At 40.7% G+C, this 26,221-nt stretch overlaps 4 protein-coding genes and 1 long non-coding RNA gene across 5 annotated transcripts; 3 read left to right on the forward strand and 2 right to left on the reverse strand.

The window, feature by feature from the left end:
* The first annotated feature begins 4,874 nt into the window (after window positions 1-4,874).
* Window positions 4,875-14,154, forward strand: notum1a (notum, palmitoleoyl-protein carboxylesterase a). The gene is made up of 11 exons (XM_076988621.1): window positions 4,875-5,504; window positions 7,921-7,973; window positions 8,110-8,205; window positions 8,419-8,479; window positions 8,599-8,657; window positions 8,853-8,955; window positions 9,049-9,240; window positions 10,830-10,927; window positions 11,069-11,216; window positions 11,302-11,349; window positions 11,468-14,154. Exons 1-11 carry the CDS (start codon window positions 5,152-5,154, stop codon window positions 11,772-11,774), a joined length of 1,518 nt encoding a protein of 505 aa, XP_076844736.1. The 5' UTR covers window positions 4,875-5,151; the 3' UTR covers window positions 11,775-14,154.
* LOC143489528 (uncharacterized) lies at window positions 6,509-18,385 on the reverse strand. The gene is made up of 3 exons (XR_013124702.1): window positions 18,151-18,385; window positions 9,061-9,212; window positions 6,509-7,927 (listed from the first exon to the last, which is right to left on the reverse strand). It is a non-coding gene; the product is annotated as an uncharacterized LOC143489528 (long non-coding RNA).
* Window positions 14,939-16,997, forward strand: myadml2 (myeloid associated differentiation marker like 2). Its single transcript, XM_076988624.1, has one exon. The coding sequence runs from the start codon at window positions 15,825-15,827 to the stop codon at window positions 16,734-16,736; it is 912 nt and encodes a 303-aa protein (XP_076844739.1). The 5' UTR covers window positions 14,939-15,824; the 3' UTR covers window positions 16,737-16,997.
* On the forward strand, window positions 18,350-21,999 carry LOC143489526 (pyrroline-5-carboxylate reductase 1, mitochondrial-like). Its single transcript, XM_076988623.1, has 8 exons — window positions 18,350-18,469; window positions 18,751-18,826; window positions 18,929-18,999; window positions 19,090-19,269; window positions 19,493-19,714; window positions 19,945-20,037; window positions 20,131-20,294; window positions 20,624-21,999. The coding sequence occupies exons 2-8, from the start codon at window positions 18,760-18,762 to the stop codon at window positions 20,802-20,804; spliced, it is 978 nt and encodes a 325-aa protein (XP_076844738.1). The 5' UTR covers window positions 18,350-18,469; window positions 18,751-18,759; the 3' UTR covers window positions 20,805-21,999.
* Window positions 22,000-22,008: 9 nt separating this feature from the next.
* Window positions 22,009-26,209, reverse strand: LOC143489525 (5-hydroxytryptamine receptor 3A-like). Its single transcript, XM_076988622.1, has 8 exons — window positions 25,631-26,209; window positions 25,344-25,388; window positions 25,128-25,237; window positions 24,234-24,403; window positions 23,471-23,631; window positions 23,171-23,381; window positions 22,854-22,991; window positions 22,009-22,635 (listed from the first exon to the last, which is right to left on the reverse strand). The coding sequence occupies exons 1-8, from the start codon at window positions 25,712-25,714 to the stop codon at window positions 22,373-22,375; spliced, it is 1,182 nt and encodes a 393-aa protein (XP_076844737.1). The 5' UTR covers window positions 25,715-26,209; the 3' UTR covers window positions 22,009-22,372.
* Between the last annotated feature and the right edge of the window lie 12 nt (window positions 26,210-26,221).

The following is a 26,221-nucleotide window of genomic DNA, read 5'->3' on the forward strand; positions in this document are numbered from 1 at the left end:
AGGTGACATGTTCATTCAATACAATGAAAAACCTTGGGAAACAGCATGGTTTGAATTGTTTCTTATTAATTATGATAAATATATGATTATGATAAATATATGATAAATATATCATATATGATATATATGATAAATATATCATATATGATAAATATATATATCATATATGATAAATATGATAAATATATGATTATGATAAATATATGTATTATATATAATATCAGTCTGGATATTAGAATCTGCCAAAAGCTGAAAATGCAAAAATATCAATGTTATTGTTTTTGTTACTAATGGATTCTACATAAAGTTTCGCAACCAACTAACCAAAGTTTTCAGCAGAACATATTCAATGAGCTGGAGGTCTGGGTGGAAAGTAATCAGGCAATGGAACAGTGTCATTATGATGAAAGGCAGACGGTCAGTGGGCTGATCAGAACTTGGCATTGTGGCTGGGACTGATGGGATTACATCACACATCACACTTAAACACCACACACTAAAATATTAAACCATGACAGGTTGGCTGCCCGACAGGAGCTTATTACAACAAAATTTCATTCTGCACACACTCGGTTATTCTGAATGACAATAAAGTTTGTTTACAATAAAGTTAATATTTTCCAGAACAACTTCTAAAATATTGTAGAGAAAAAACTTGTGTTTTTAGAGAATGTTGATAAAGCTGTTTTGAACAGGTTTCAGAGTAGATTTAATGCAAATTTTAATGTGCTCTTTATGTTCAGTTGTCTGTGTTTTAAGCCCTTTCTGTATTTTGTTACAGTTCTTTGCTTTTTGATATTAAATCTTGAAATTGTGCTTTTATCTGCATGAGTCAGGATGGGTAATAATGTTAATAGACTTACAATCCCCCTTCATCACATCAGCAGCAGGACAGGAGACACTTCTGGTGGTTCAGCCTCAAAGCATGACTGCCTTCTTCTAGAGGAAGGAGGCCCCTAGACTCAAGCTCCTAAACCCCTCAGGCATCTTGTTCACACACACGCACATTGCAAGCAAAATAGCAGATGGTGTGATTAGTTTCACTGCAAGTCACAGGAATGCACACTGCTTCCTTATCTTAGATTCTATGCCAAAGTTTGATTTCACACAACCTAAATATACTGTTCATCACCCAGTGTACAGATCACCAGTTTTAATCAACTTAAGACTCTTGTGAATCATCAGATTGTTTACACCCTAAATATCCATTAGCCTCGCAAACAAATAACACTCACCCATTTAAACCAGTTAGTGTACAGCCTGACAACATTATTCTAATAACCTCCAGTGCCAGGACACACCAAAGAAGAACTGCCCTGTCTTGAACTGGTTAGTTAATATCGAAAGGGGCATCATCTGTATCCAATAGAGGGCTTCTTGTTATGAAAGCAGGATCTGCACGACACATGTGTACCATCTCTCCCTCCGCTCCAGTCTACATCCTCCATGGTACCTCCTGGCTGAGTCACGCTTAGAGTTCTTCGCTCACACCACAAAATACATGGAGAATCAAACCCTTAACTCAACATCCCCGCCAACCTGCTGATACCCATGATCATGTTCTAAGATTATTCAAAGGTCCCAATTGGAGTCTCGTTCTCAAAACTATAGCATCGAAATATTATTCAGCGGATTTCTGTGCTCGACACTAATAAATATGCACGCTTAGATTCCTTCTCTTTTTTTAAAGATGCATTTACATATATATAACCACATACAAGACTTCAAGCATGAACTTCACAAAAATCCAAAAGAATGTCTTGGTGAAATAAAAGAGATTTTATAAGTGTCAATCTTTGCTTTGTTCTAGGGGTGAAGACCTGCACCTGTTTCTGATGATGGAAGCTGGAGTCTGTCCCTTTCAAGAACCTGATCCCTCTTGATCTCTCTGCTGTAACTTGACCTAACAGTTCCAACTGGCAGGGTTTGATCAGCAAGGATGGACCCTCAGCACCAACATCACGCAGGACATGAGGGACGAGCAGATGATGCGGCACGTGGAGAGCAAGAAGGATGGAGACGTGAGAGCTGAAGGAGGACAGTGGAGTCTCTCTTTCATACATACGCACTGTCTGTCTCTGTCTCTCTCTCTCTCTATCTGTCTATCTGTGATGTGTCTGAGAACTAGGCATGATGGTCACGTGGGCAGCTCTGCCAGGCCAAAGTTAAACAGTACAACCTGTGGATCTGTGAAGGGCACATGCAACTGATCAGAGATGAAAGACCGACTTTGACTTTCATAGGGGGCTGGAGTCAGGCGAACAGACTGGTGCTGGTGGGGTTGGGGGGACATCTTTGAAGCCATTGCATTCACAACAGCTGGGTCACTTTCACATGACATAATTCTGACATTCATCTGGTCTCAGGTGGGAAAAGGTGCCACCTAAGGTTTTAATATTTATTAACACCTCATCTCATCATAACTCTCTTTATTCCTCTCACTCTTAAAACAAACTACCACTTTTAATGTAATCGTATCCTTGATGCTGTTTTACTGTGTCACATTATGGGGGCCACCATAGCAGACTGGAACAGGTAAGAAAGGTTGAACGCATAAGAGATTTAACGCTTCCATTTTCAGAAATGAGGTGTAAGAAAAGCAAGACGCAGGGGTCAAAGTGGCTAAAGCTCGATCAGGGGCAGACTCTTCCCTCCTTAAACCCCCCCACCCCCCGGTTCTAATCTGCACAAGCGTTTGAAGTTTTGCAATGAATACCAACAGCCCTGCTAGTGTGACTTCATATCAGGGCTACCACAACAGCAGTGGCTTCACGTGCAGCTTTCCGTTTCATCACTTCATGCATCATCCCACTGTTAGATGGGATAGATGTTAGATGTACAGATCATTAGACTTATTGATAAGTTGCAACAATAATACGATAGTGTAGGAGTCTACTGCTAAGGTAGACTACACATTTCTAATGTTCTAATAAAGACATAATGAGATAGACCTATTTCAGATGCACTTTACAGAGACCTGTTAGGACAGATGCACCGGACAACTGCGTGGGGCCCTGGGCCAGTGGGGAGCCCCAGAGGGCTGACAAACTTTCAACTTCAGCAGTGGCAGTGTGCAAAGTTTGCCGCGACAGTATGAGACCTTAATTCCTTTAAAGGGCCCCATGAGTTTCTGCATAAGGCCCCGTAGACTCTAAAATTGCCCATGGCTATAAAACATAAAATGCAAATTCTACAGCAATTTCACTTCAAACAAAAGCTTTTTGCAATATGGAAAATGGGTTCTAAACTTAAACACGTTTCTTTAAATATCATATCTATCTTATTTATTTATATACAAAATGTATAGCCTAAAATGTCGCTTTGTTTGCTACTTACATAGAATACACTACGATTCACAGTATTGTTGAACCATTGTTGTATAACTATCAGACTCTGGCAGGAGTGTTGAGTTATCCCAGCTTTCTGTATCTGAATAGAGGGTGACTGGTCTATTCTTTTCGTGATTAGCATTTAAACAAAAGAGGACTCGTGGTAAGTCACTCAGTGAATCACCGCCAAAGGGTGGGTTCCTCAGTTACCAGGGTGCTACATAAATGAAAGTTAGACTACTGGTTTGAAACAACAGGGTTCTGTAAAGTTAAGTGTCCCATTATCATTGAGCACTGGGGCTATCTTTGATCTTGCCGCTCCATGAATCCCGGTGTGAGGATCCCCGACGTCCGTCACGCTCTAATGCAAACGATTTAATGTGAGAAACGGTTCATTAAGACATCAGAAACCTCGGCACACAAACCAGTAATCCAAGCTTAATGATAACGATAAACGAATTAGCACTGTGATTTGAAAATAAGGATGGTATCTTGATATATATTTATGTCGAAACTATTTGCCCTTGAGTTTATTGGACTACACTTGGAAAGTGTATTAGGCCCAACGTATAGACTATGTAGCGTCTGCCACTAAATATTACGAAACTCTGTCCTGCAGTGGTATCTTGTTTTTCATCAACACCGGTCAGGTTGTCTGTAGCTCTGAATCATCTTCCCCATATCAGGTTCATCGGTGCTTAAATTCGGACTTTAATTCGGAATGTAACAAAGATGTAGTGTTTTAACTAGGCCATGTGATTTCGCCAGATGCGCAAATGCATAGGCTACAGTGGAGCTTACCTTTTTAAGTAATTGAGTACTTACAGGTTATTTAATTAGGCTTTTCTATGCTTAGATTATCTGGATAGAATTTACATGAACTTACTGACGAACACTTATTGTACTGCTCGAGAGACTAAACGGTTATCTATCGTTTTATTTAGGGACAGTATGTCAGTGGGCGAAATCAGTCAAACCCAGCAACATGAGAGAATCGTATTAATATGGTAAAACCACCGCACTGAAGTCGTTAACATTCACTCTGTCAATTTACAGGTTGACATCTTAGACACACAATAATGTAAATCGCACGAAGACATAACAGCTAATAATGTGTTTCTGTTATGGGTAGTAGGCCTAGTAGCAATATTGTATTATATTTGATCTGATTTACACTATAAACTGTCGACATTATTTGGAGTGCCGCACCCTTGTGTCTTAAGAATCTTCTCACGCACCGTTTTTTATACATAAGACACTAAAGCGAATTTGTGTCTCAGTCTCACTCTGTAAAATCGTGTGGATTAGGAAACAGGCATTTCAATGCCAATAAAAACTACCACATCAAATAAAACATCGTGGATCAAAGGATCCGAAGCACGAGCGCTTTTTTCAATAAATTAAAAGAGTGGGAGGATGTGGACGCTTGGTTTGGCCACGCCCCATGGCCTGCCCTCTCCAGTGATTGGCTCTTCTATATGGGAAGGGGCAACGTTTAAATAAAACCCAGGCCTTAAAACTTACACACAGGTATTCGTGAGAGCGACTGTATAGAACGTGGTTGTACATATATACAGTCAGTCTCGGACCACTGAAAACTTTTATATTTTTTTACAAGCAGGAAAACTGCAATAAAGAGGCTTGTTTAATGAGAACATGTGTAAATGGTAATAATATTTAGCACGGCTGAGTGAAATCACCTGTTGCACAGATTCCACTGACTACAACGAGCAACGCCAGTCCTGGCCCCGTACAGTTCATTTAGCGCTGACATTTTAACCAGCATCTTCGCATTAAATAGGCGTGTAATCATTTGAAGGAGATGGATACCAAACGTCACCAGGAGAAGATAACGGTGATGAACTTGATCCATTCCGCGCTGATGCTGGGATTCTTGCAGTCCGGAGTTTTGGGCGCACGAAGATTTCGAGGAGGTCGTAACCCCCAGCTGCGACGAGTTCTACCCTCTTCTCCCTACCGGGACCGCGGAGACACCACGGAGAGCTTTTCACTGGATTTCACGGCAGTTGAAGAAAATATGGACAGTTTTATGACTCAGGTGAAGAACTTGGCGCAGTCTCTCTACCCGTGCTCTGCGCAAAAGCTTGATCATGACATGAAGTTGCATTTTGTGGAAAATACATCAGTCACCTGTAACGACGGAACTGCAGCCGGGTAAGTCATTAAAGTTCTTACTACAGCCAGAAGGACGTTCAATGAGCGCAGGTGGATAGACGCGTGGAGCAGGTGGGCGGTGCACATCGCAACCATCAAACAAACGCCTAGCCAGAAAAACGTGGACGTATTGCTGTTGCAGAATAACAATAAGGCTGGCCCTGTATTGCTTTCAACTCCTCAAAGTACTTTTGTTAAATGTCTGCAGTACATTCACAGTCCTCAGTAAGGCATATATGAATAAAGATTGATGAAACTCGAGGAGTTCCATACCGGAGTTTACTCTTAGACGTAGTTTGGTGGACTCGGGGACGTGTTCATATATGCGTGTGTGGCCCCAGCAAAGTTGAAATTCAATGTCACTCAATACGCTAAAGCAGATCATCTAATGATCAATCGAGTAGGCATGTAATATGCTATTATACTACTCAGTACAGTTTCAGTCACGTACCTATCAGTATAATGTTTTGTAGTATATATCTCCACCTCTGTTGCCCTGACCCATAGTCACGTTTTCTCACAATTACTTAACCAACTAACTCAAGGAACACACCTATAATCCTATAATCACATCTCCCCGAGGCGAGGCTCAATCTTGAGCCCATTCATTATATACAGCGCTCCTGTTACTGATTTTGGCTTCTGTTGTTGAGTCATGCTTCAGTAACCATTCTACTGTTGTAATTGAAACAAAAGTCAATACGTAAATTATTATATTTTAAAATAACTAAACACATAAATTACAAGGTGATGCCTACATAACGGTTGTGTCGTTTCTGGTATTAAAAGCAACGTTGTATAGTGAGAGTACATATATCTTTAAATGCGATGATGAACCGTTCCAAAATAGCCTAAATTGTGAATTGGTCTAAAGAAGTAATGTTTCACTATGCCGCAGTGATCCGCAATATATTAAGGACGACTTAATCACTTCAGAAATAAATGAAACAATCTTTATAAATAGCACATATCGCTGAACCACTGCCTAATATAACAATCTTATTCCTTTAGCATCCTTCGAACATCCATTTACCTTATAAAGAACAAACAAGCGCCATTACAGTGTCCATCAGCGCCAGTTTAATGGTTCATCAACTCTGCTTTAATGGCATGGGTCAGACTGGTAGACTGTTCTGTGTGTAAAGTGTCGTGGAACTGTACAAAATGGCTGGTGTCCCCCTTGTTGCTCCCAAAACTAATCAATCAGATATAGAGTACAAATGCACTGAGCATGCTAACACCAATATCATTTTATATTGCACTAATCAAATAAGTATGTTCTTATAAAATGGTTATCCTAATACCTGCAGTTCAGAAACTTTAAATTTGAAATCATTGATATTACATTCTCACCATTGCAAAATTTCAGTTCAAAATATACTAATTCAAAAGACCTTTTGGATAATTCAAAATGACCAGGGCTTCTCCGAATTGGATTATATCAATAGCTTTTACCAGTTTCAAAATAGCAAAAGAATATGTGTAGGTCTCTGTAGCTGTTCGGTGTGGCTGGTACGAAACCTTCACGTTTCACAGCACGCGCGGCAGAACTGGCAGAGCGCCGTCTCGCGCGCGTTACCGCTTTGAAGATGCATTATTTTTGGCAGGCGCCCGAGTTTTCGTTCAATTCTGCGGTCGCTGCTGAGCAGGCGAAGGCTCCTGTATGTCGGGGCGACGAGCTGTCGCATGCGGTTCAGTGATGCGCTCTTGATGAATTTCCACGTCGTTATAAATCAGTTCGACATGAAAATTAAAATACCGTCGTTCAAAATTATAATTTTCTCTTGTTGCTTAGTGTGTGGATTTTCGTTTATTTGTTAATTTAATGCATTCAGAGCTCCTACCACATCGAAACTGTTAGTGTCACGATTGGTTAAAGCGCTGAATATGACGCAGATCTTCAAAATCAGTGACTTCAGCGTAGAAGAATGATCTAGAAGCAGAAATATAACGTATACAACGTGTGCGCTGTCTCAACACCATTCTCACTATCCGGTAGTTCTATGGCAAGTTCTGTAATACAGATTCTTGTCAATTACATGGTTGTGCTTTTACGCTGTGGTGCGTTTAGATATGACGTAATTTTCAAGATGAGAGGACACAAGTGATTTGATACGGTGATTACAGTTTGTTTGTGTTACAGTTTCATCCCAGCCGTGCAGATAAACATCTTAATGGAAGCTCTTGCATCAGGTTACATGTTGCCTTTATAAACTGCTATGCACAGGTTGCCCTTATATGCTGTTTTTGCCCCCCCACCCCTGCCCTGATTCTTGCTACATCGAGCTTGCTACATTGCCCTGATACACTGATAACTCCTGCACTGTTGTGATCCTGATCTAAACCAGTTGTGGCGCCTCCTCAGACAGTTGCAGTTGTGGGTAACGAGTTTGTGGGTCTCTGCTGTCCCACGTAGGTACTACCTAAAGGAGTCCAAGGGAAGCAGAAGATGGCTGATGTTTCTAGAGGGTAAGTACAAAAACACAAAACCAGCATGGATTCATACACAATTCTGGCGTCGCAAGACATCTGTGTGTGTGTGTGTGTGTGTGTGTGTGTGTGTGTGTGTGTGTGTGTGTGTGTGTGTGTGTGTCACTCTTTGCAGGTGGGTGGTACTGCTTCAACAAGGAGAACTGTGACAGCCGATATGAGACAATGAGGAGACTCATGAGCTCCTCGAAATGGCCCCAGACAAAGACAGGTTAGATCCAGAACCTTAATATTTCTGCTTAAAAGACTAATGCCCCGATAAAGTGTTTTGAAATCAATCAGGCTCCTAATGCATTTCAACCAAAATGTGAATAGCAAATACACATATCAGGAGCAAAAAATGTCATATTTCCATGATAACTGCTGTTTACAACAGATGTCTGACTGAAACACTTTGTATGGCTCTTGTCTGTCTGTCCTACAGGAACAGGCATTATGTCTCCACTCCCAGAGGAAAACCCTCACTGGTGGAATGCCAACATGGTGTGAGTACTTCATTGGTTTCTTACGTATGGTTCTTGTGGCCAGATTTTCAAATTATCACACACATGAATGACTTGATTTGACGGGGTTGGAAAGAAACATTATACATCTTTCACCTCAGGTTCATTCCGTATTGCTCCAGTGATGTGTGGAGTGGAGCCACCCCAAAAACTGAACAAAGTAAGTCAGCTCAGACTGAAATTGAACTTTCTAAAAACTTTTTAATTTCCTCTGGTAGTGTGAACCAGGAATTCGCCATAATTGTTTCATTTCTGTGAAGTTAAAAGTTTAACGGCACTGACTTGTACTGAATGCATTCAGTGCGCTTGCATTATTACTGCAGTTCAAAGCTTATTTTATATTTGTGTTTTGCAGATGATTACGCTTTCATGGGTTCTCTCATCATCAGAGAGGTGGTTAAGGATCTTCTGAATAAGGGTCTAAACAATGGCAAGATTCTTCTCTTAGCTGGAAGCAGGTTAGTCAGTTTTGAGGCTCCAGTGTTGATGACGAACACAATAAAAACATCTGTACTCAAACATCTCTTCTCAACGGTTGTGTTTCTCTGTAGTGCGGGTGGTACCGGGGTACTGCTGAACGTGGACCCCGTGGCTGAACTTCTGGAAGAGCTGGGTCACCCAAACATCCACGTGAGGGGGCTGTCTGACTCGGGCTGGTTTCTGGACAACAAGCAGTTCCGCTTGACTGACTGTGTGGACACCATTAGCTGTGCACCTACAGAGGGCATTAAGAGAGGCATCAAGTAAGGAAAAAATATCTCATGTTAACCATACCAGTAAAACATGGCTTTCCAACCTTTTGGAACTCGCAGGCCACTTATCCCACCACAAAATGCTCTGCAGCCCACATGAAAATTTCATCGAACATTTAAACAAATACAGCACCATCAATGTGGCCTGTCAAATTTCTGTTGCATAACCACACACCAAAACTCAAGATATATACACAAAACATGTCATTCATTTTGGTTTAGTTTGGGTTTTCTGTCAGAGGCACAGTAGCCACTTCCCTGGTATATGATCCATCCTCAGGATCTTTAGTTGTGGCAGAGCCTGTTTTACCTATTTATCCATGATGAGTTAAACTCATACAAGATGATAAACATTTCACTCAGACCTAAAATAATGCAACTAGCTTGATATTACTCAAACTATCTTTCTTGGGCATAATAATTCACATAATATCTGTCACATATGAAATTCCATTTGTTGAAATATCTATTCATAGTGGAAGGACTTTCACTTTGAAGGGGGGGGGGGGGGGAGAAACCTTTGGCCAATAGCCCTCAGTAGAACTGCATCTTACTGAGGGGCCATGGCCTGCAGGTTTATTAACATCTGTATGCTGAGCTGTTTCCAAGAACGTGCACTGATCTTGGAACAAACTGATTGGTGTTCTAAAACATATTCCCTATTGGAATCTAATAACAAACCTATTCTTATGGGTAACTAAATGACATTTGTGTCTAAATCAAACCTGATCAGTTGTATCATGAACCAAGCTAGTTGCTGTCTTCACAAAGCTCGGACGTAATGGGTGTCGCCAAGGTGGATTCCAGTTGATTCACATTTCAGTGTTGGGTAAAATGTATTTGCATCTGCTGCGTTTTAATGTGTGGAGCAGTCGAACTATGTGGGGTATTCTGCACCACACTTTCCACAAGTCCACCTAATGACTCGAGCCATGCTTTTAAAACTTTTTTTTTGTTAGGGGTCACTATTTCATGATATATTTGTGAACTTTTTTTTTTTATTTTTATGGATTTGTCGTGGATATCAGAGTGCAGAAATAAAACAATACTTGTGCTAATAAGCTAAGTTTCAGATAACACAGAAATGAAATATTTACTTCAGGCTGTATTTGAATCGTACTGTATTTGGATTGCACTGTGAGTGAGTGTGGAGAGTATTTGCTATAGTGATGGAGAGATGTTCCTCCACTGTCCTGGTACTGTCAAAGTTAATGACGTTGTTATTATTAATGTTCTAACATTCAACATTAAATCCTGTGAACAATGATGATATCCAGCATGGAAAAAAACTCAAATGTCTCTGACTGTTCATAGATCTGTAATCAGCAGCTAAAACTGTTCAGCATAGTCTAGCTATAGCCTTGTTAAACAATCAAGAAACCTCTCTTTGGGGATTGCATTTCATGTGTGCGCAGTAGATTAAATGGTTGGTCATGCACCAATTGAGCAGGACTTTTGGAGGCAGCAGCTTTAGAGAAAGATTTGGATGGAGCCTGTGGGTTGATTATGCCAGTTTTCCAGTGCTCATATGTTGGAAGTATCCTCTGTGAAGTTGAACTGATGGGAGAACTCTTCTTCAGGTACTGGGGAGGAGTGGTGCCCAAGCGTTGTAGACAAGCACATGAAGGCAATGAGTGGAACTGTTTCTTTGGTTACCGAGTTTACCCCACGATTAAACGTAAGTTCACAGAACCAAACGATCGTGTGAAACCACGATCTAATGATGGAATTCTTAATTGTGCCTTGATTTCTGGGTGGTGCATGTATGTCTCTTGTATAGCTGCCTTGTGGACCATGTTTCACACATGCTGTATTGTAGGACCAGTGTTTGTGGTGCAGTGGCTGTTTGATGAGGCCCAGCTGACCGTGGACAACATCCACCTCACAGGCCAGCCAGTGCAGGAGGACCAGTGGCGATACATCCAGAACCTGGGTGTTGAACTCAGGAACACCCTCAAAGACGTCCCGTACGCACAAACTAACCTTTATAACTCGCACGCCTAAAGGCTGTTGGAGGAAATGCATCTCAAATTGACTTTTTTTAATTTACAGGGCTATGTTTGCTCCAGCGTGCCTCTCCCATGAGGTCATCGCCAGAAAGTACGAGTTTTATTTTGCTAACATAAATATGATATACATAAAGCATAGTGAAACTTGGTCTCACTGCTCTTGAAGTAGAAAATCTTTGAGCAACAGCACCCTCTTGTGTCTTTTCCAGTTACTGGATTGACATACAGGTGAAGGGGATTTCTCTGCCCAGAGCTCTGCACTGCTGGGACCGCAGTCTGCATGACAACAGCCGAAACAACAAGGCCCCGCCCAAGGGCTGCCCCATGCATTTAATTGACAGCTGCCCGTGGCCCCATTGCAACCCAACGTGCCCTACTATTCGAGACCAGGCCACAGGGCAGGAGATGAATGTCATCCAGTTTCTCATGCACATGGGCTTCGATGTGCAGAAGATGGCCCAGCAGCAGGGTATGGACCCCAGCAAGCTTCTTGGTATGCTCAGTAATGGCAGCTAAACCTCACGGTCATGGGAGGATCTGTTCCGTCCCTGGGTGGTACTTCCTGTCTGACTGTTATCATTCTTATGAACAATGACCTCTGAACCTTACAGCCCTAATGTGCCCTTTAACCTCACTATAAACCCCCTCCCTCCCCCAGGATAACATTAGTTTCCATTGCTTAAAGCTAAAGTTAAAGCTGTTCTAATTGGATAAAGCTGGACTAATAACTGTGTAAAAGACTGCTACTTTGCTGTCAACCTCTCCCCCGTCCTATAAATTTGGAAGGAAAGGGACAGCACACGCTGGACAGCCCTTGAATAGAGATTCACACTGACGTAGCGTCAGTCAGGCTCTCCCCTGTGAAAGCCATTGGCCGCTCAATCTGGGAAATTAATCCAATCCCCACACAGGTCCCAGACACTGAGGGTTTACCACCAGCCCGATCAAGGTTGCTTCATGCCTTTGAAAGAAATACCTCACCCTAGAAGGCTACTAAAGTGTAGTACAGGCCAGTTAGCATTAGCATTGTACAAATTAAGTTAGAACTTCGAAATTACTTTTAGTTGTATTATGAGGTTTTTCGCATTTTCTAACACAGCTACTACTGTTTTGTTTTGTTTTTATTCCACAACTGGTCCCTCACAAAGTTTCAGTTTCTCTGAATACCTGATTATTTTATGAATTTATTTATCTTCTTTTTGCCATCAGTAGAGACTCAAATGCTTGCATTGGCAGTGACTAATGATGACCTTAAGACCTTAAGTTTTCAAATATTAGGAGACCTTTGCTCTAAACACGTATAGCCTGTCCAACAAGTCATTAGCTGTCATTAATTTCTAGCCACATTAACATTTTTGGGTGAAGTATTTTTTAAGTTAATCGTTAGATGTCAAAGTATGACGAGTGTAATCCAGTTTTAAGGATTCCAACTTTTTTTTTTTTTACAGTGTACATATTACCCACAGACAATTGAGATTGAAGCAAGTATAACACAGAAGTCAAGGCTAAGATGTAGTTTAGCTAAGTAGCTATGTCATGAAATCAATAGAGAATGATTGCTATAAGAAGTCTTCTAAATAAAAACAGGCACTCACTGATGTGTGAGCACTGGATCACCTACTCTGCATGAAGGCCTGAAACTAACCTTTAATCCATATTTTAAAGTCTTTCAATAAGTGCATAACCTGAATAAGCTAACTTCCATTCATGTAAATACATTAATTGAAAAAGTACACAAAAACGGGAAACTGATTCCAGAGCCCTACACAATATTTAATATCACTCTCTGGCATTCCATTTGCACATAATTATAAGCAAGATTAGCGAGGAAGATTTCAAAAGTTGAGTGTACTTCCACACTGGCTACAAGTGTTCTTGAAAAGGTGTCATGCAAAATTCACAGTTTAGACACCTGTAGTGTCCTAGTTTTACTGAATTATTTATGCTATTTGGCCAACTTTTCTGACAACACACACACAGGAACTGAGAGATGATGGTTAGGATTTCAGTTCTGCTACAAAGCACAATTAAAATGGATCCAGACTCTCATTTTGAAAGATATATGTAGAAATAAGTGCAATGAAGTACTCAAGGATTACAGAGAACAGGAGGTTTGGACAGAGGTCCTTCATCAGCTATGCAAGGAAAGTACTTCTTTGAATGACCTCTGTCCAAAATGTCCTGATTCTCTGGAAACCTTGTGTACTTCACTGCAGTGTTTACTACTGCAACACTGTACACTAGACTGCAGTTATTATACTGTGTGTGTGTGTGTGTGTGTGTGTGTGTGTGTACGTGAACACACGTTATATGTGAACGAGATCAAAATTTAGACAGCATTTGGTATTCTCAGCTTTTGAAGTATTCTTTCTTTCTGCTCTACAATTTCAGCAAGGACAACTTAATTTATGCAAAATGGTTGAACATTTCCTATCATTTTAACTCTCAATGTCCTGAATTCAGTCAGTGCTAATTGCCCCCCCCCCCCTCAGACACAAGATAAACATTTTGTATTGTTCTTCCATAAGCATTTACCTATGTACAGATGTTTTTATTAACTTTCTTCAGTGAGGCACTCTGGAGTATTAAAGTATTTAATAGGAAATTCACGTTTTTTTATATAAAATTTGTTTTATTTAATGTTACTTAGGAAAACACCCATTTCACAAAATGCAGAGAAGAAAAGGTATTACTAATTATTTTGTTCTGTAACATATTTTTAACAAGAGAACTCAAAACTACATTAGTAATTTACATATTTATTTCATGTAAATCATATTTATATGTGATATTTTCACAGAGAAGTGATTCAGTGTAAATTGTAAATATTTATATATTTTTCCATTGTGTCATCTGCATGTATTTGTATCAGAAGTAACACATTACAGTTATTCCAAAGAAATCTTTGCAATTGTCCTCATTCCTCTGATGATTCATTCTAAACACACCTGTATACACTAGTGATATAAACATGTACATTAACCATTTTTAATTTCATAGCAATATTGACATGTTTTATGTAGAGCTATTTTAAATAACCTAAAGATGCTTTACAATAATAAAAAACCCTTAAACTAAAATTATAACTTTTTCATGGACTTGCAGGTATGAACACCAAAATTTGCAAAGCGAGAGTTGTGCATTTAAAAGCTTAGATCAACAATGAATAAAAATAACTTTGACCACCAAGCAGCTGTGCTTACACTTTACCTCCTGAGCACTTCATGTCCAAAGTCAATGACCCTGTTTAATACGGTGTGCTCACACAAACCACACCCCACTTAGTTTTGCTGTGAGACTGTGGTGTTCCCAGACATTAAGAGATTATAGCAATGCCAGGAATAGAAATAACCCTTCACACGTTTCATGTCCCACTTGCAGGACGGAGATGATTTCTGACCAATATAAAGGCATAATTTTTCTAAAACTGATTTAATTTCAGTAACCTGAAGTTGTCCTCCACCCCACACGAACACTGACATAATAATTATCCAAAAGTCTTTAGCATCCTTTTGTCACTCATCTGAAACATAAATGAGTATTCTCTTCTTAGAGCTCTGTCATTATCCTGCACAAAAATATTTCCCTAGGAGACCGGGCTCGCTCACACACACACCACGTCTCCACCCTGTGAAACATGACTCCCCTACCCGGGTGCCTGACATGAACATGAAGACTCCCACCCCATTCCGCTGTGGAATATAGGCTCCTATTTATAGAGCTGGAGGGGCCTATGGTCCTAAGCCTGGCAGAACAGACATTTAAACTTTCCTCAACACTTTTTTAGCTCTTACAAAGACCGGAGTGGACTTGGCATGTGAAAGAGCACGAAACACAGTGGCGATGTCCGAGCACAAGTGACGGAGTTTCTGACCCGAGTCCACGATTGGACATTTTTTCTTCTTCTTCAGACCACTGCAGGAGCAGAATTTTGGGGTCTTACAAATTTTGCCCAATATTTTCAACAAAGGCAATTATCCACTTTCGTCCTGGAACTCTACCATTTCACATTTGGAGAACTGGAATCTTCGGGTATTTGAAGGGGAACTTCAGCTGGGGAACCGACAAGATCTTGGAGGTAGTATATCATTCTGGGTGGAACTTTCCACTTGAAGCCAAGGGTAATGTTCAGCTGGCAAATACTGAGCGAAAGTACTGTGAATACTGCGACATTCTAATGTGGAAAGGTACTGAACAGAATTTCTTGATTAAAACTTTATTTGATTGCCGGCTACAGTTTAATATTTCAGTTGATTGAATAATATCACCAGTCACAAGTCAGACTCAACTTTGTGTTTGTACACTTATCTAAAACCCTGAGTATCCTATAAAAATAAGACAATAGTGTAAAATATTTTGTTACACTGCATGCATAAGATGTTTTTCGATTTAATCTGATCCCCCCCCCCCCCCCCCCACACACACACACACACACACAGCAATAATTACAAAGCATGGTGGAGAAGCACTGAAGGAGATTTGTAATTAAAGGCATCTATAAAAAGAACCAAAGAGTGTGGTCTGTGAAGCCTGGTGTGGTGCAGTGACACCCAGGCAAGGCTGCTCATGGATGCCCACGGAGGCCACTACCTGAACCGGGATGCCGTGCTGTCTGGACTGGGTGCCGCCCGCATGTGCCAGCTGGTGCTGGGCTGCACCACCATGGCTCTGGTGGCCCACAGCGCGGGCTTTAGCGCCACCTACGGGACCTTCTGCATGTTCGTGTGGTGCTTCTGCTTCGCGGTCACATTGGTGATCTTCACGCTGGACGTGGCACGACTGCACGGATGCATGCCCATCTCCTGGGACAATTTCACGGTGGCGTTCGCCATGCTCGCCACGCTCATGTACGTCACGGCGTCCGTGGTTTACCCGGTGTACTTCCTCAGCAACGAGTGCCCGTCGCAGGGCTGCGAGGTGCGAAACTACCGCATCGCCGTCACCGTCTGCTCCAGCGTGTGCTGCTTCGCGTACGGAGCCGAGGTCTTCCTCACACGGGCCAAGCCGGGCCACGTGGTGGGGTACATGGCCACCATGTCGGGCCTGCTCAAAGTTGTACAAGCCTTCATTGCATGCATTATCTTTGGAGCCCTGGCGAACGACAGCGAATACAACCGACACATCCCCACCCAGTACTGCGTGGTGGTCTACAGCCTGTGCTTTGCCATCACAGTGGTGGTGGTGGCGTTGACCGTGTCTGGAAGGACGTCATCGCTGCGTTTGCCCTTCGACCGCTTTGTGATCGTCTACACCTTCCTGGCGGTGCTGCTATACATGAGCGCCGCCGTGATCTGGCCCGTATTCAGTTTCGATAAGAAGTACGGAACGCCCAGCCGCCCGGACGACTGCCCCCGGGGGAAGTGCCCATGGGATAGCAAGCTGGTGGTGGCTGTGTTCACCTTTACAAACCTGGTCCTGTACTTCACTGATCTGGTGTATTCTCAAAGGATTCGCTTCGTCTCGCAGTCAGCAGCGTAATATAATGATCCACTCACCTGGACAGGCACCTGCTTCACTGGAAATAATTAAAAGCATCAAAATACTTTGTATGATCCATGAAATGAGTTGGCATGTATGTTGTACAACCCCTTGCAGAATGCTTTCATCTGTTGAACTGTGACCCCCATGACATCTTCCATGTGCTGGCAATCCTGTGATTGTCAGTTTGGTTTTCAGTGTTAACTCATAACATCACTGGTTACAGCTATAGTCAGGAAATTAAAAAGTAATTTATGCTTATATCAGATTTTCAGTATATTGCCATTCTTCTCAAAAAATTATTATTCTCATTAGCTTTTTAAATAGGTTTATTTTGTCCTGTTGTGGGCCAAAGTAGTAGAGAATTACATTTTTAATTATTTTTTTCAAACAATGCAAACGTGTCAATTCTTTAGAGCTTACAAATTTCTCTCTTTTTTGATTAAAATCCTCAACCTAAAACACCAGGAAGGGTTGTGGTGTTTATGTTACTATTTTTAAGGTTTTCCATTTTGTTGAAATTCCTGATTATAGTTTTAAATGTATAAAACTTCCTATAATAATAGTATTATTTAGTAGTATGTCGTTTGTATATTTAAACATGGAGGAAGGCAAAGTGGTATGTTTCCATGATATAATTTATGGATTTTTACTGAACTGGGTTTCTACTAATTCTTTTGTTAAGTTAAAGTCATGAATATTTAATGGTTTTAGTAGTGATAACATGACATGTTGCATGTTATTCATGATAGTTTAATATAGTTTTAATTTTATTATTCAAGATTTTTAGTATGTTATTACTAAGGTTCCTTTATTAGCAACATTTATATGTTCAAATGCTTACAAGCACAGTGGTGATTAAAGAATATTCCCTTTGTGTAAGTATATCATTGTGTTCTGTATCAGTGTTTACTTAATCCTGTATAAGGACCTCACGAATTAGCAGTTCAACACTAACATGGTGAGAGTTCAGATATTTAACAGAAAGACGCGCCTCCCAATTACCTCTGATGTGTTTTGTGATTGGCCAGATGCAGTTCGATTAGCTCTGGGAGTTTGTTTCCTCATCCTAAGTATCCGGATGCATTCCCGACCTGAATTTCAACCCGAACCTGAATTTTTACCCGAACCTAAATGTTAACTTGAATTTTTGCATACCTGAATGAATTTCACAGACTGTTTTTTTACAAGTAATAATGGTTTCAGGTTCAGGTTCTGGTGACACTAAAATAGCTCCATAATAAATGTTCTTACTTGCAAACATGGGATTTTTATGTTTTGTTAATAGAGTTTTCAACTAGTTCCTTAGAGCCACTTTACGAATAGGCTATGGTTCGACTTTTAGAGCCACTTTACGAATATGGTTCGACTTGTCCTTTTTAACTATATGAGAATTTCTTAACTTGTGTCCTACCTGAAAGAAAAGAGTTAGAATGCGGTGCAGAGTCCATCAGAAACTTTACCTCCGGGTACATAAATTTGATTCACACATATGAGCAGCAGTAGTTCAGCCGAATGATGAAACGGAGAAACGATACCAAGTGACGTGAGTATTTCCCCGCCTTCTAAGAACAGTGATTGGTTCTTCGCAGTGCTTCTAAGAACAGTGATTGGTTCTTCGCAGTGCTTCTAAGAACAGTGATTGGTTCTTCTCAGTGCTTCGTAATATTTAGCTTTCGTTGGTATTTCAGCCTTCTGTCATCTTGCACGCGCGAGTGAACAACCTTCACGAGGTAACGCCAGCGCACGTTAAATCGAGTACTGTCGCACACAATGGTGTTATACGTGTATATACATATACGTGTGTTTGATTTATTGATCAGTTTCCTCTCATTAACGAGCAGGAGTCTGTGAAAGTTGCCCCACAGTGATCAGGAAATGGCCCAAACACAAACCCCACTACCATAACACTGAACACGTTTCTGAACCAGATGTTCGTTATATGTTCCATAACTCACTGTCGTTACTCTCTAGTATTGATGCTGTTTTCTGTTCCATGCGTGTTCATCTGTAGGCACTTAAAATGAGTGTCGGATTCATCGGAGCTGGCCAGTTGGCTCATGCGTTGGTAAAGGGCTTCGCAGCTTCAGGTACAAGTTCCTCCGAGAGCAGAAGGAGCCCTTTCGTATGTCTTTCCTGAACCTCTTATACCGATTATGGGAATAAAATCTGATCTGCCTCTCCGTCGTTAGGTGTAATTGCTACACACAAGATAATCGCTAGTTCCCCTGAAACCAACCTACCAACTGCCACTGCTCTTAGGGTAAGCTGTGGAATATCTAAGTGGTGTTTCTTGTCGTGAACGCTATGGGTAGGTTGCGATATTCAATGGTGAAAGTTCCTGTCCACTTAGAAAATGGGAGTGAATGTGACTACCAGCAACAAAGAAACCGTGAGCAGAAGTGATGTCTTGTTTCTGGCCGTCAAGCCACATATTATTCCATTTGTGTTGGATGAAATTGGACCAGATATTGAAGAGCGTCACCTCATTGTCTCCTGTGCTGCAGGTGTTACCATCAGCTCTATAGAGAAGGTATGTAAGACATTATAAACACATAAATAAATTTGTTTGTAGTTACAAATAATACTGATGGTATTGCAAAGCCTCAAATTCATGCACAAAAAGTTTACTTTGTGTTGAGCAATCTCGGCTAACTCTTCAAGCAAAAAAAAAAACAACATCTTAATGCTAACCATATCCGTGGACTCTAGTCAGATCAGTGTTGGTGTGCTGAGAATTCCTCCATGACCCACAGAAACTGCTTCAGTACCACACGGCACCCAAGGTGATCCGATGTATGTCAAACACACCAGTAATGGTGCGAGAGGGAGCCACGGTGTACGCTGCAGGCACACACACGGAGCTGGAGGACACCAAGCTGCTGGAGCAGCTCATGAGGAGCGTGGGCTACTGTATGGAGGTGGAGGAGGACCTGATAGACGCGGTTACGGGCCTCAGTGGCAGCGGCCCGGCCTATGTGAGTGGGGCGGGTGGGGTTGGTGTTCCAACTGAGGATCAATGAGCCTGTGTGGACACTCCTTTCCTCTGAATCTAGAAGGATGGCTCCTGTGTCTTCAGGCATGAGGCCATGTGTCCTGTTGTGTATGTATGGAGCTGGGCTGAATACGCCCTTAACTCCACATGACCCAGTGCAGTATCCTTCAGGAAAAGTACAACGCTATGACATGCTGATTTATCTTTCAACAGGCTTTCACTGCGGTAGATGCACTTGCTGACGGAGGTGTGAAGATGGGTCTTCCCAGAAGGCTGGCTGTTCGACTTGGAGCGCAGGCGCTTCTGGTTAGAGCCTCATCCAGATTCCATATTATTATATTTATTTAATCTGATCGGTAGCAATATGTCTGTGATTAACAATTGCAGTCATGTTTTTAGGGTGCAGCGAAAATGCTGCTGGACTCTGAGCATCACCCTGGTCAGCTGAAGGATAATGTGGCGTCACCAGGGGGCGCTACTATCCATGCACTGCACGTCATGGAGAGCGGAGGTTTCCGTAGCCTGCTTATAAACGCAGTAGAAGCGTCATGTATCAGAACCAGGTTAGCAGATGGACAAAATTGGACAGTCTCTGGTTTTTATTGTTTCATTGGTGCTTCTTGCTATTAGAAGCAGTGTTTCCTAATCTGGAGTCTCAGTATTCTTTTTCTACAATATTTCTTTCTAGAAAGTATTAATATCTGTTTATTGTGGAATTATTTTCAGCTGTTATTTATTTTTGTCATACCAACGACCATAGCAGAGCATCACATGAGTATCACTGAGAGCTGAAATTAAGTTCTACGGAAAGTCATTTTGGATTTTTTTTTTTTGTGTGTGTGTCTCTAAACGTTGAATCACTTCACTTCATTGTCTTTCCGTGCGTTGACAGGGAGCTCCAGCACTTGGCTGATCAGGAGAAGATTTCCCCCGCTGCCATCAAGAAAACAACCCTGAAGAAGGTGCTGCAGCAGCCTGGGGTTACGGGGGTGACGGGGGTTGGAGTCCCGACCGGCATCAGCCTCTTCAACAGCCATAACTCCAAACAGAAGGGAAACTCAGGCCAGGATTAGAACGCTTGCACACAGGTCTGTGTTTACCAAGTACAAATATGAGGACTCTTCAAATGCCTGGATCATTCTATTTATTTCTTTCCCCCATTTTCATTACTTTAATTTCAGTCGCACACTATAAATGTCCTGTCCTATAGCGCACTCTCAGGACACTGCATGACATACTCACAGCTGTGGTCATGGCAGTGCAGTGGAAGGGGGAGCTTGACCTCTGTAGTGCTACAGTACTGATATCTACATCATTAGACTATATAATGAATATTCAGCATTTTCACCCACAGCTTGAGTCATTTTGAAGAAGCCACACATGCCACTTTAACAACCATAGGCATAGAAACACTGTTGTGATGCATTTTCCTTAGAGGTTGCACCAAAAAACATTTAGTGGTCATTAACTGGTCAGTAAGATTATATTGCAGTATTGTCTCAAACGACCCACAAGCATGTAGCATGTTTCAGCCTATTTTCTGCACTTTTTAATAATATTTTCATACAATAAATTATGGATATCTGCATTGGAGAGAAATGATATCACATAAGATCGGACATTTGCGAATCATTCTCGTCGCATTGTTACTTGTTAACAGATTAAGACTTTAAAATGAAGTACAATGTTTTTGACACTGATCTACAAATGTACCTTGTTCACCAGTGGTGATCCATAGCCATCCATAGCTAGTACAAGAGATCACAATTGGCTCTGCCCACTAGGTTTGAAGGGACAGAGTAGTTCTCTTCCTGTTGATCAGAGCGATTCTGGCCAGGCCGTAGGTGTTAGGTTGATACTGAGGTGAGCAGCTGTCCTCCAGGCACGTGCTTTGTCCCACAGTGACTGACTGCACATGCCATTGAGAAAACGCGTAGTAGCCTCACCAAACCAGCTCGGTAGCCTGGGTCTGATGGATGAAGTGGTGTAGAAATACAATAGAAGTGCACGATTCACCCAGATGGAGTTAGTTTTGACTAGAATCTACATGAAACTCTATGGCAAGACCTCAGATGTGTCGTGAATTGCCACTCTGCAACTTACCTGACAGCTGAGGGATGATATCACTTATTCCATGTGTTCCAAGTGAAAACACATTTTCAAGAAACTACCTGCTACAATAGAAAATATTTGCATCTATTACTCTTGCCCAAAGGAGTCAAAATTTACATTTTGTAAAAACAAAGTAAATAAAAGAATATTTAAATACTCTTGACTTTCCAAGCCATTGTACAGTGAATATTGTAACTTTGTGAAAGTGGATTGCTTTATTTAGTCATTCACAGTAAAAGTAATAACAGTTAACAGTGCAGTAACTAAATGGACTACTGTTCATGTTCAAAACTGTCCTTAAGCTTTATTGGGACTCGTTTAATGGACAGGATGGTAATCTACAAAAAGCAGTAACTCCTGCCATGTTGCAGTTCTGAAGTTTGGGTTTAAGGTCATTTCTGCTATAGCCAATCTGAGTTTAAGCCTATCTGAGTTGTAAAACTCCTCTATAAACTTTATGTAAGAACTAGTGGAAGGATTGTAGCCTATTTTAATTTAAGTAATTCATGATGTTGACATTAATATAGTCTTATTCCTGTGAAAACCAAGCCTGTGAAATCTGCTGCAGAAACAGAAGAACAGCATTCACGTAGATACAGAAGAAAGCCTTCTCTATCAGGTCTGCCAGCTTCGTCCAGGGTTGAGGCTGTTGCTGCTCCTGTATGTCAGCAGATGAGAGATGCAGACGTGTTTTCCGAAGCTCCTCGCTAATGTGCTTGAGATGCTGGAAAGTGTTCAACACCTCACTGCTGTCTGCAGCGGAGTGTGGAGAGGCTTCACTGTGCTCCACAGCTGTGAGCAGAAAAGAAAAAAACGTACATCACTAACCAATCAACATCCAACATGGCTGTGGTCAGTTACGTTTCAGATCGTTCAGTGCGATGCATGACGTTCAGCTCACATCCTCATTTTCACATGTTTAGGCAGTTTAATTCTCAGTGTAGCTAATCTCATGTCAATACTGATTGAATTCACACAGATGGTCTTGGTCTTGAGGCACCGAAGCTTACAAGGATGAGCAGCATGAGTCATAGTTTCATCAGGTTTGTTTGGGATTGTCCGAGTATCACGGCTCTTGAGAAAAATCACAAGTATGGTCTTCAGGAGGCCAACAATCATGAAGGTGAAAATTACACTGCAGTAGACCCCTAAGATAAATGCACAGAGAGCTCTGATTGACAAAATAGCTAATGTAATATTTCAAAGATGATAGACATTTTATTTTATTTTTCCTTTTTATTTTACCTTTACCATTTTAATCACACAGACCAAGAAATGTAGTTGTAATACTTATGCAGAATTAACAGCATATCAAATGTAGACAAACCTATCAGTGGAATCTTTGCAGAGGTGGAGGGCAATGTGTCACGGATGATTACCAGAAAAACTGTGGTTGCCAAGAGTAGTGTCAGCTTAAAGCTCAACTTTTCTCTTTCATACTTAGGAATGTAGTAAGAAGCCACATCCAATACCAGGAGGAATAAGACAGGCAGCAGGAAAATAATCACATACAGTAAGGGTCTCCTCTTTATGGTAACCTATATGTAGAAAATAATGTACAATTTATTCTGCAGTTACAGTTGAGTTTCTACAAGTTCTCAAAGAAAGAATCGATCACAAACAGTACCATGTATGTGAGCTGGTCCCACTCCTTTCCAGAGGCCTGCAGCTGAGTCTTGGACATACTAATGTTAAGGACATCCCATTCTCCTTGGGTTTGGAGGAGCTGATTTGAGCCCAAAGTCAGCACAGTGTCATTGGTGTATGGTTCAATCTGTAGCTCATCAACTGTCATCAATGGGGAGAGATTGTTTAATGTTTGTGGTAATGATTCTGTGGGAATTGGTGTATTTAATATGTAGAGATATTTAAAAAATGACAGAGTTTCCAGAGAAACAGGACATGTCACAGACATCCTTCATCAGCTGTGCAAAGTGCTTTGGATGGTCTTTGTTAAAAGAGGTCAAACATCACTGTAGCACACCATCAATCTGTGCAATCTGAGTTTACAAAAATACCATAAGGACTCTTGGACAGTGAGAAAGAAGTCAGATGAAACTAAGTTCCAACTTTGTGGCATCACACCCAATAAGACTTGAGTCAGACATTTGATGCCAAAGGTACTTCAACTAACTGTTTTTCAGTTTCGATAAATTTGCAAAAACAAGAAAGAGGGGACAGCTGATTTAAACGTAATAAGCTTAAAATCTCATATTACCCACACACATCATGTGGTGTTTTATATGTGCCTTTTAGATGTAGTTGATGTACTAATTTAATATTTTAGTTCACAATATGACACATTTAAAGTTCTATTGTTAATTACACATTTCAGTTAAAGGTCCACCCTCTAACCGGGGGATGAGAGTTTTGATGAGTTTCCTACTTACAGTCTAAAGTAGACTGGAGGGTTAAAGTGCAGATCTGGGTGTCAAAGGGAAATTGGTACAGATCCATTTTACAAGCAGCTGTTGTCGTGTAGAACTGTCCCACTGTTACTATGCCACTAGACTGTATCTTCAAAAATGGGGACTCCAGACTTAAAAACTCTATCCTGGTGCTAGAAAGACAGCAATGAAACTGCGGTGAAAAACACAGAACTTTTTGAAGATATTGAGGATCGTTGGCATAAAAACCTTATTCTTCTGGAGACACCGATAACACAGGTCTGCAAAAAAATATTTTTTAAAAGTTGTTTGAAATTTGATAACTGTTTATGTATTTCTCAGCGCTGATTTCGAAAATGCAATTTTTTTCTATCACGTCAGGTTTTCTCACAAAAAAGGGATTATTTTTGGGTAAAATAACAAAATTTGACCAATTTTTCAAACGTTATAGAATTTTATTTAATGTATAAATCATCTTCTAAACTATATTTCAAGAACACTTACATTTCTCTTTCAGCTTATAAGTCCTTATAATAACGTTTTTGCTTTCTGTCCAAGCTTCTTTTATTATAGCAGAAGCAATCTGGTGAGTTTATACATCCTCTGGTAGCCATTGTCTATAAAACAACTTGTACTTTAGGCTAAATAACAGTTCGTGGAGATCTTAAAAACCAAAATTCAAACTTACTAGAGTACTAAACTATTTATAAAAAATATCGAAAAAGCTAAAACTAGACAAGCAGTTTGTGAAATAACTGTACGTGATGGAATTTTTTCACTATTTTTCCTGAAATCAGCGTTGAAAATACTATAAAATTCACTTATTACATTTGAAACATTTTTTATGTTGCAGACCTGTGTAATAGTACAGGTATGTTTTGTATTTTTGATACTTACCTTTCAATTATGTTAATATCTGGAATCCAAAGCATTTGTTTGGAAATAGACATTAAAGTTATTCCACAGAAATCTTTAGGGTTCCATTTTGTAAACTCATTGTTCCAGCTCTGGAGGAGATTATACACACAAACACAATTAAAGGCAACAAATTAGCTTCTGAAATTAATGCTGTTGTGTTATATTCAAAGCAATTAGTGGATTATGTAAACATACCATTTCCATAAAGACCTGGAGAGAGAAGCTTTGGGCTTTTTCATTCTGGAGGTAACAGAAAAGGGCTTTGAGCAATTCAGTAGCCCTATTAATTACACAAAAACCTCTGGAAGTGACTGGAAAAACTATATTTACAATTGGTTGAGGAAATCAATTAATACTTAGTAGAATGGAATGAATCGTTTATTTTCCCATCTACATACTAGACATTTTAAAGAGTTTCCCACAAAACACAGCGAACTGTAAAACTCACTGAACCTATAAGTAAAATGACATCAGACCCATACCACTTCCACAACAGAGAGAATGTGGAGAGCTGCAAAAACAAGTGTAGAGGTTTGCCAATGATCTACAGGTCGCAGTGCGCTCATCTTGATGTGGTTCCTGTCCAGGCTAAGATACTCCTGAATGGCCTGGTAGCTACAGTTGGGCAACGCCTGCACTGCTCCTGTATTCAACGGGGGTAAAGCAATACGGAGGTGGTCCACATTCTTCAGGATGCCATTGAGATGTTTCTATACTTCCAATTATAATAAAAAATAAACCCCAATATTCCAATGTATTGACCATTTCTCACTAGTCTTCACACACAGCATCTCCAAAGACAAACGCACACAAAGAAAAATAATACATTTTCCTCTTGTGTTAAAAATAGTTAACCAGTTTAAACAAAACACTTACCAAATAAGATGGTGAACAGCCAAACAAGGTACATATTACCATATCTTCTTACCTAACCATCTAATGTTGAAGATCTGGAACATTTGGTCCTTCATACATCTCAACGTTGGTTATGGTGGTATTTATACCTCGTGCAATATGCTCCACCTCTTCCTACTACAACAGGGCCTCTGCTCTCACCAGAAACCTAGTCCTGT

This window comes from Brachyhypopomus gauderio, unplaced genomic scaffold (genome assembly GCF_052324685.1).
Source record: "Brachyhypopomus gauderio isolate BG-103 unplaced genomic scaffold, BGAUD_0.2 sc63, whole genome shotgun sequence".
In the NCBI taxonomy this organism is placed as follows: Eukaryota; Metazoa; Chordata; class Actinopteri; order Gymnotiformes; family Hypopomidae; genus Brachyhypopomus; species Brachyhypopomus gauderio.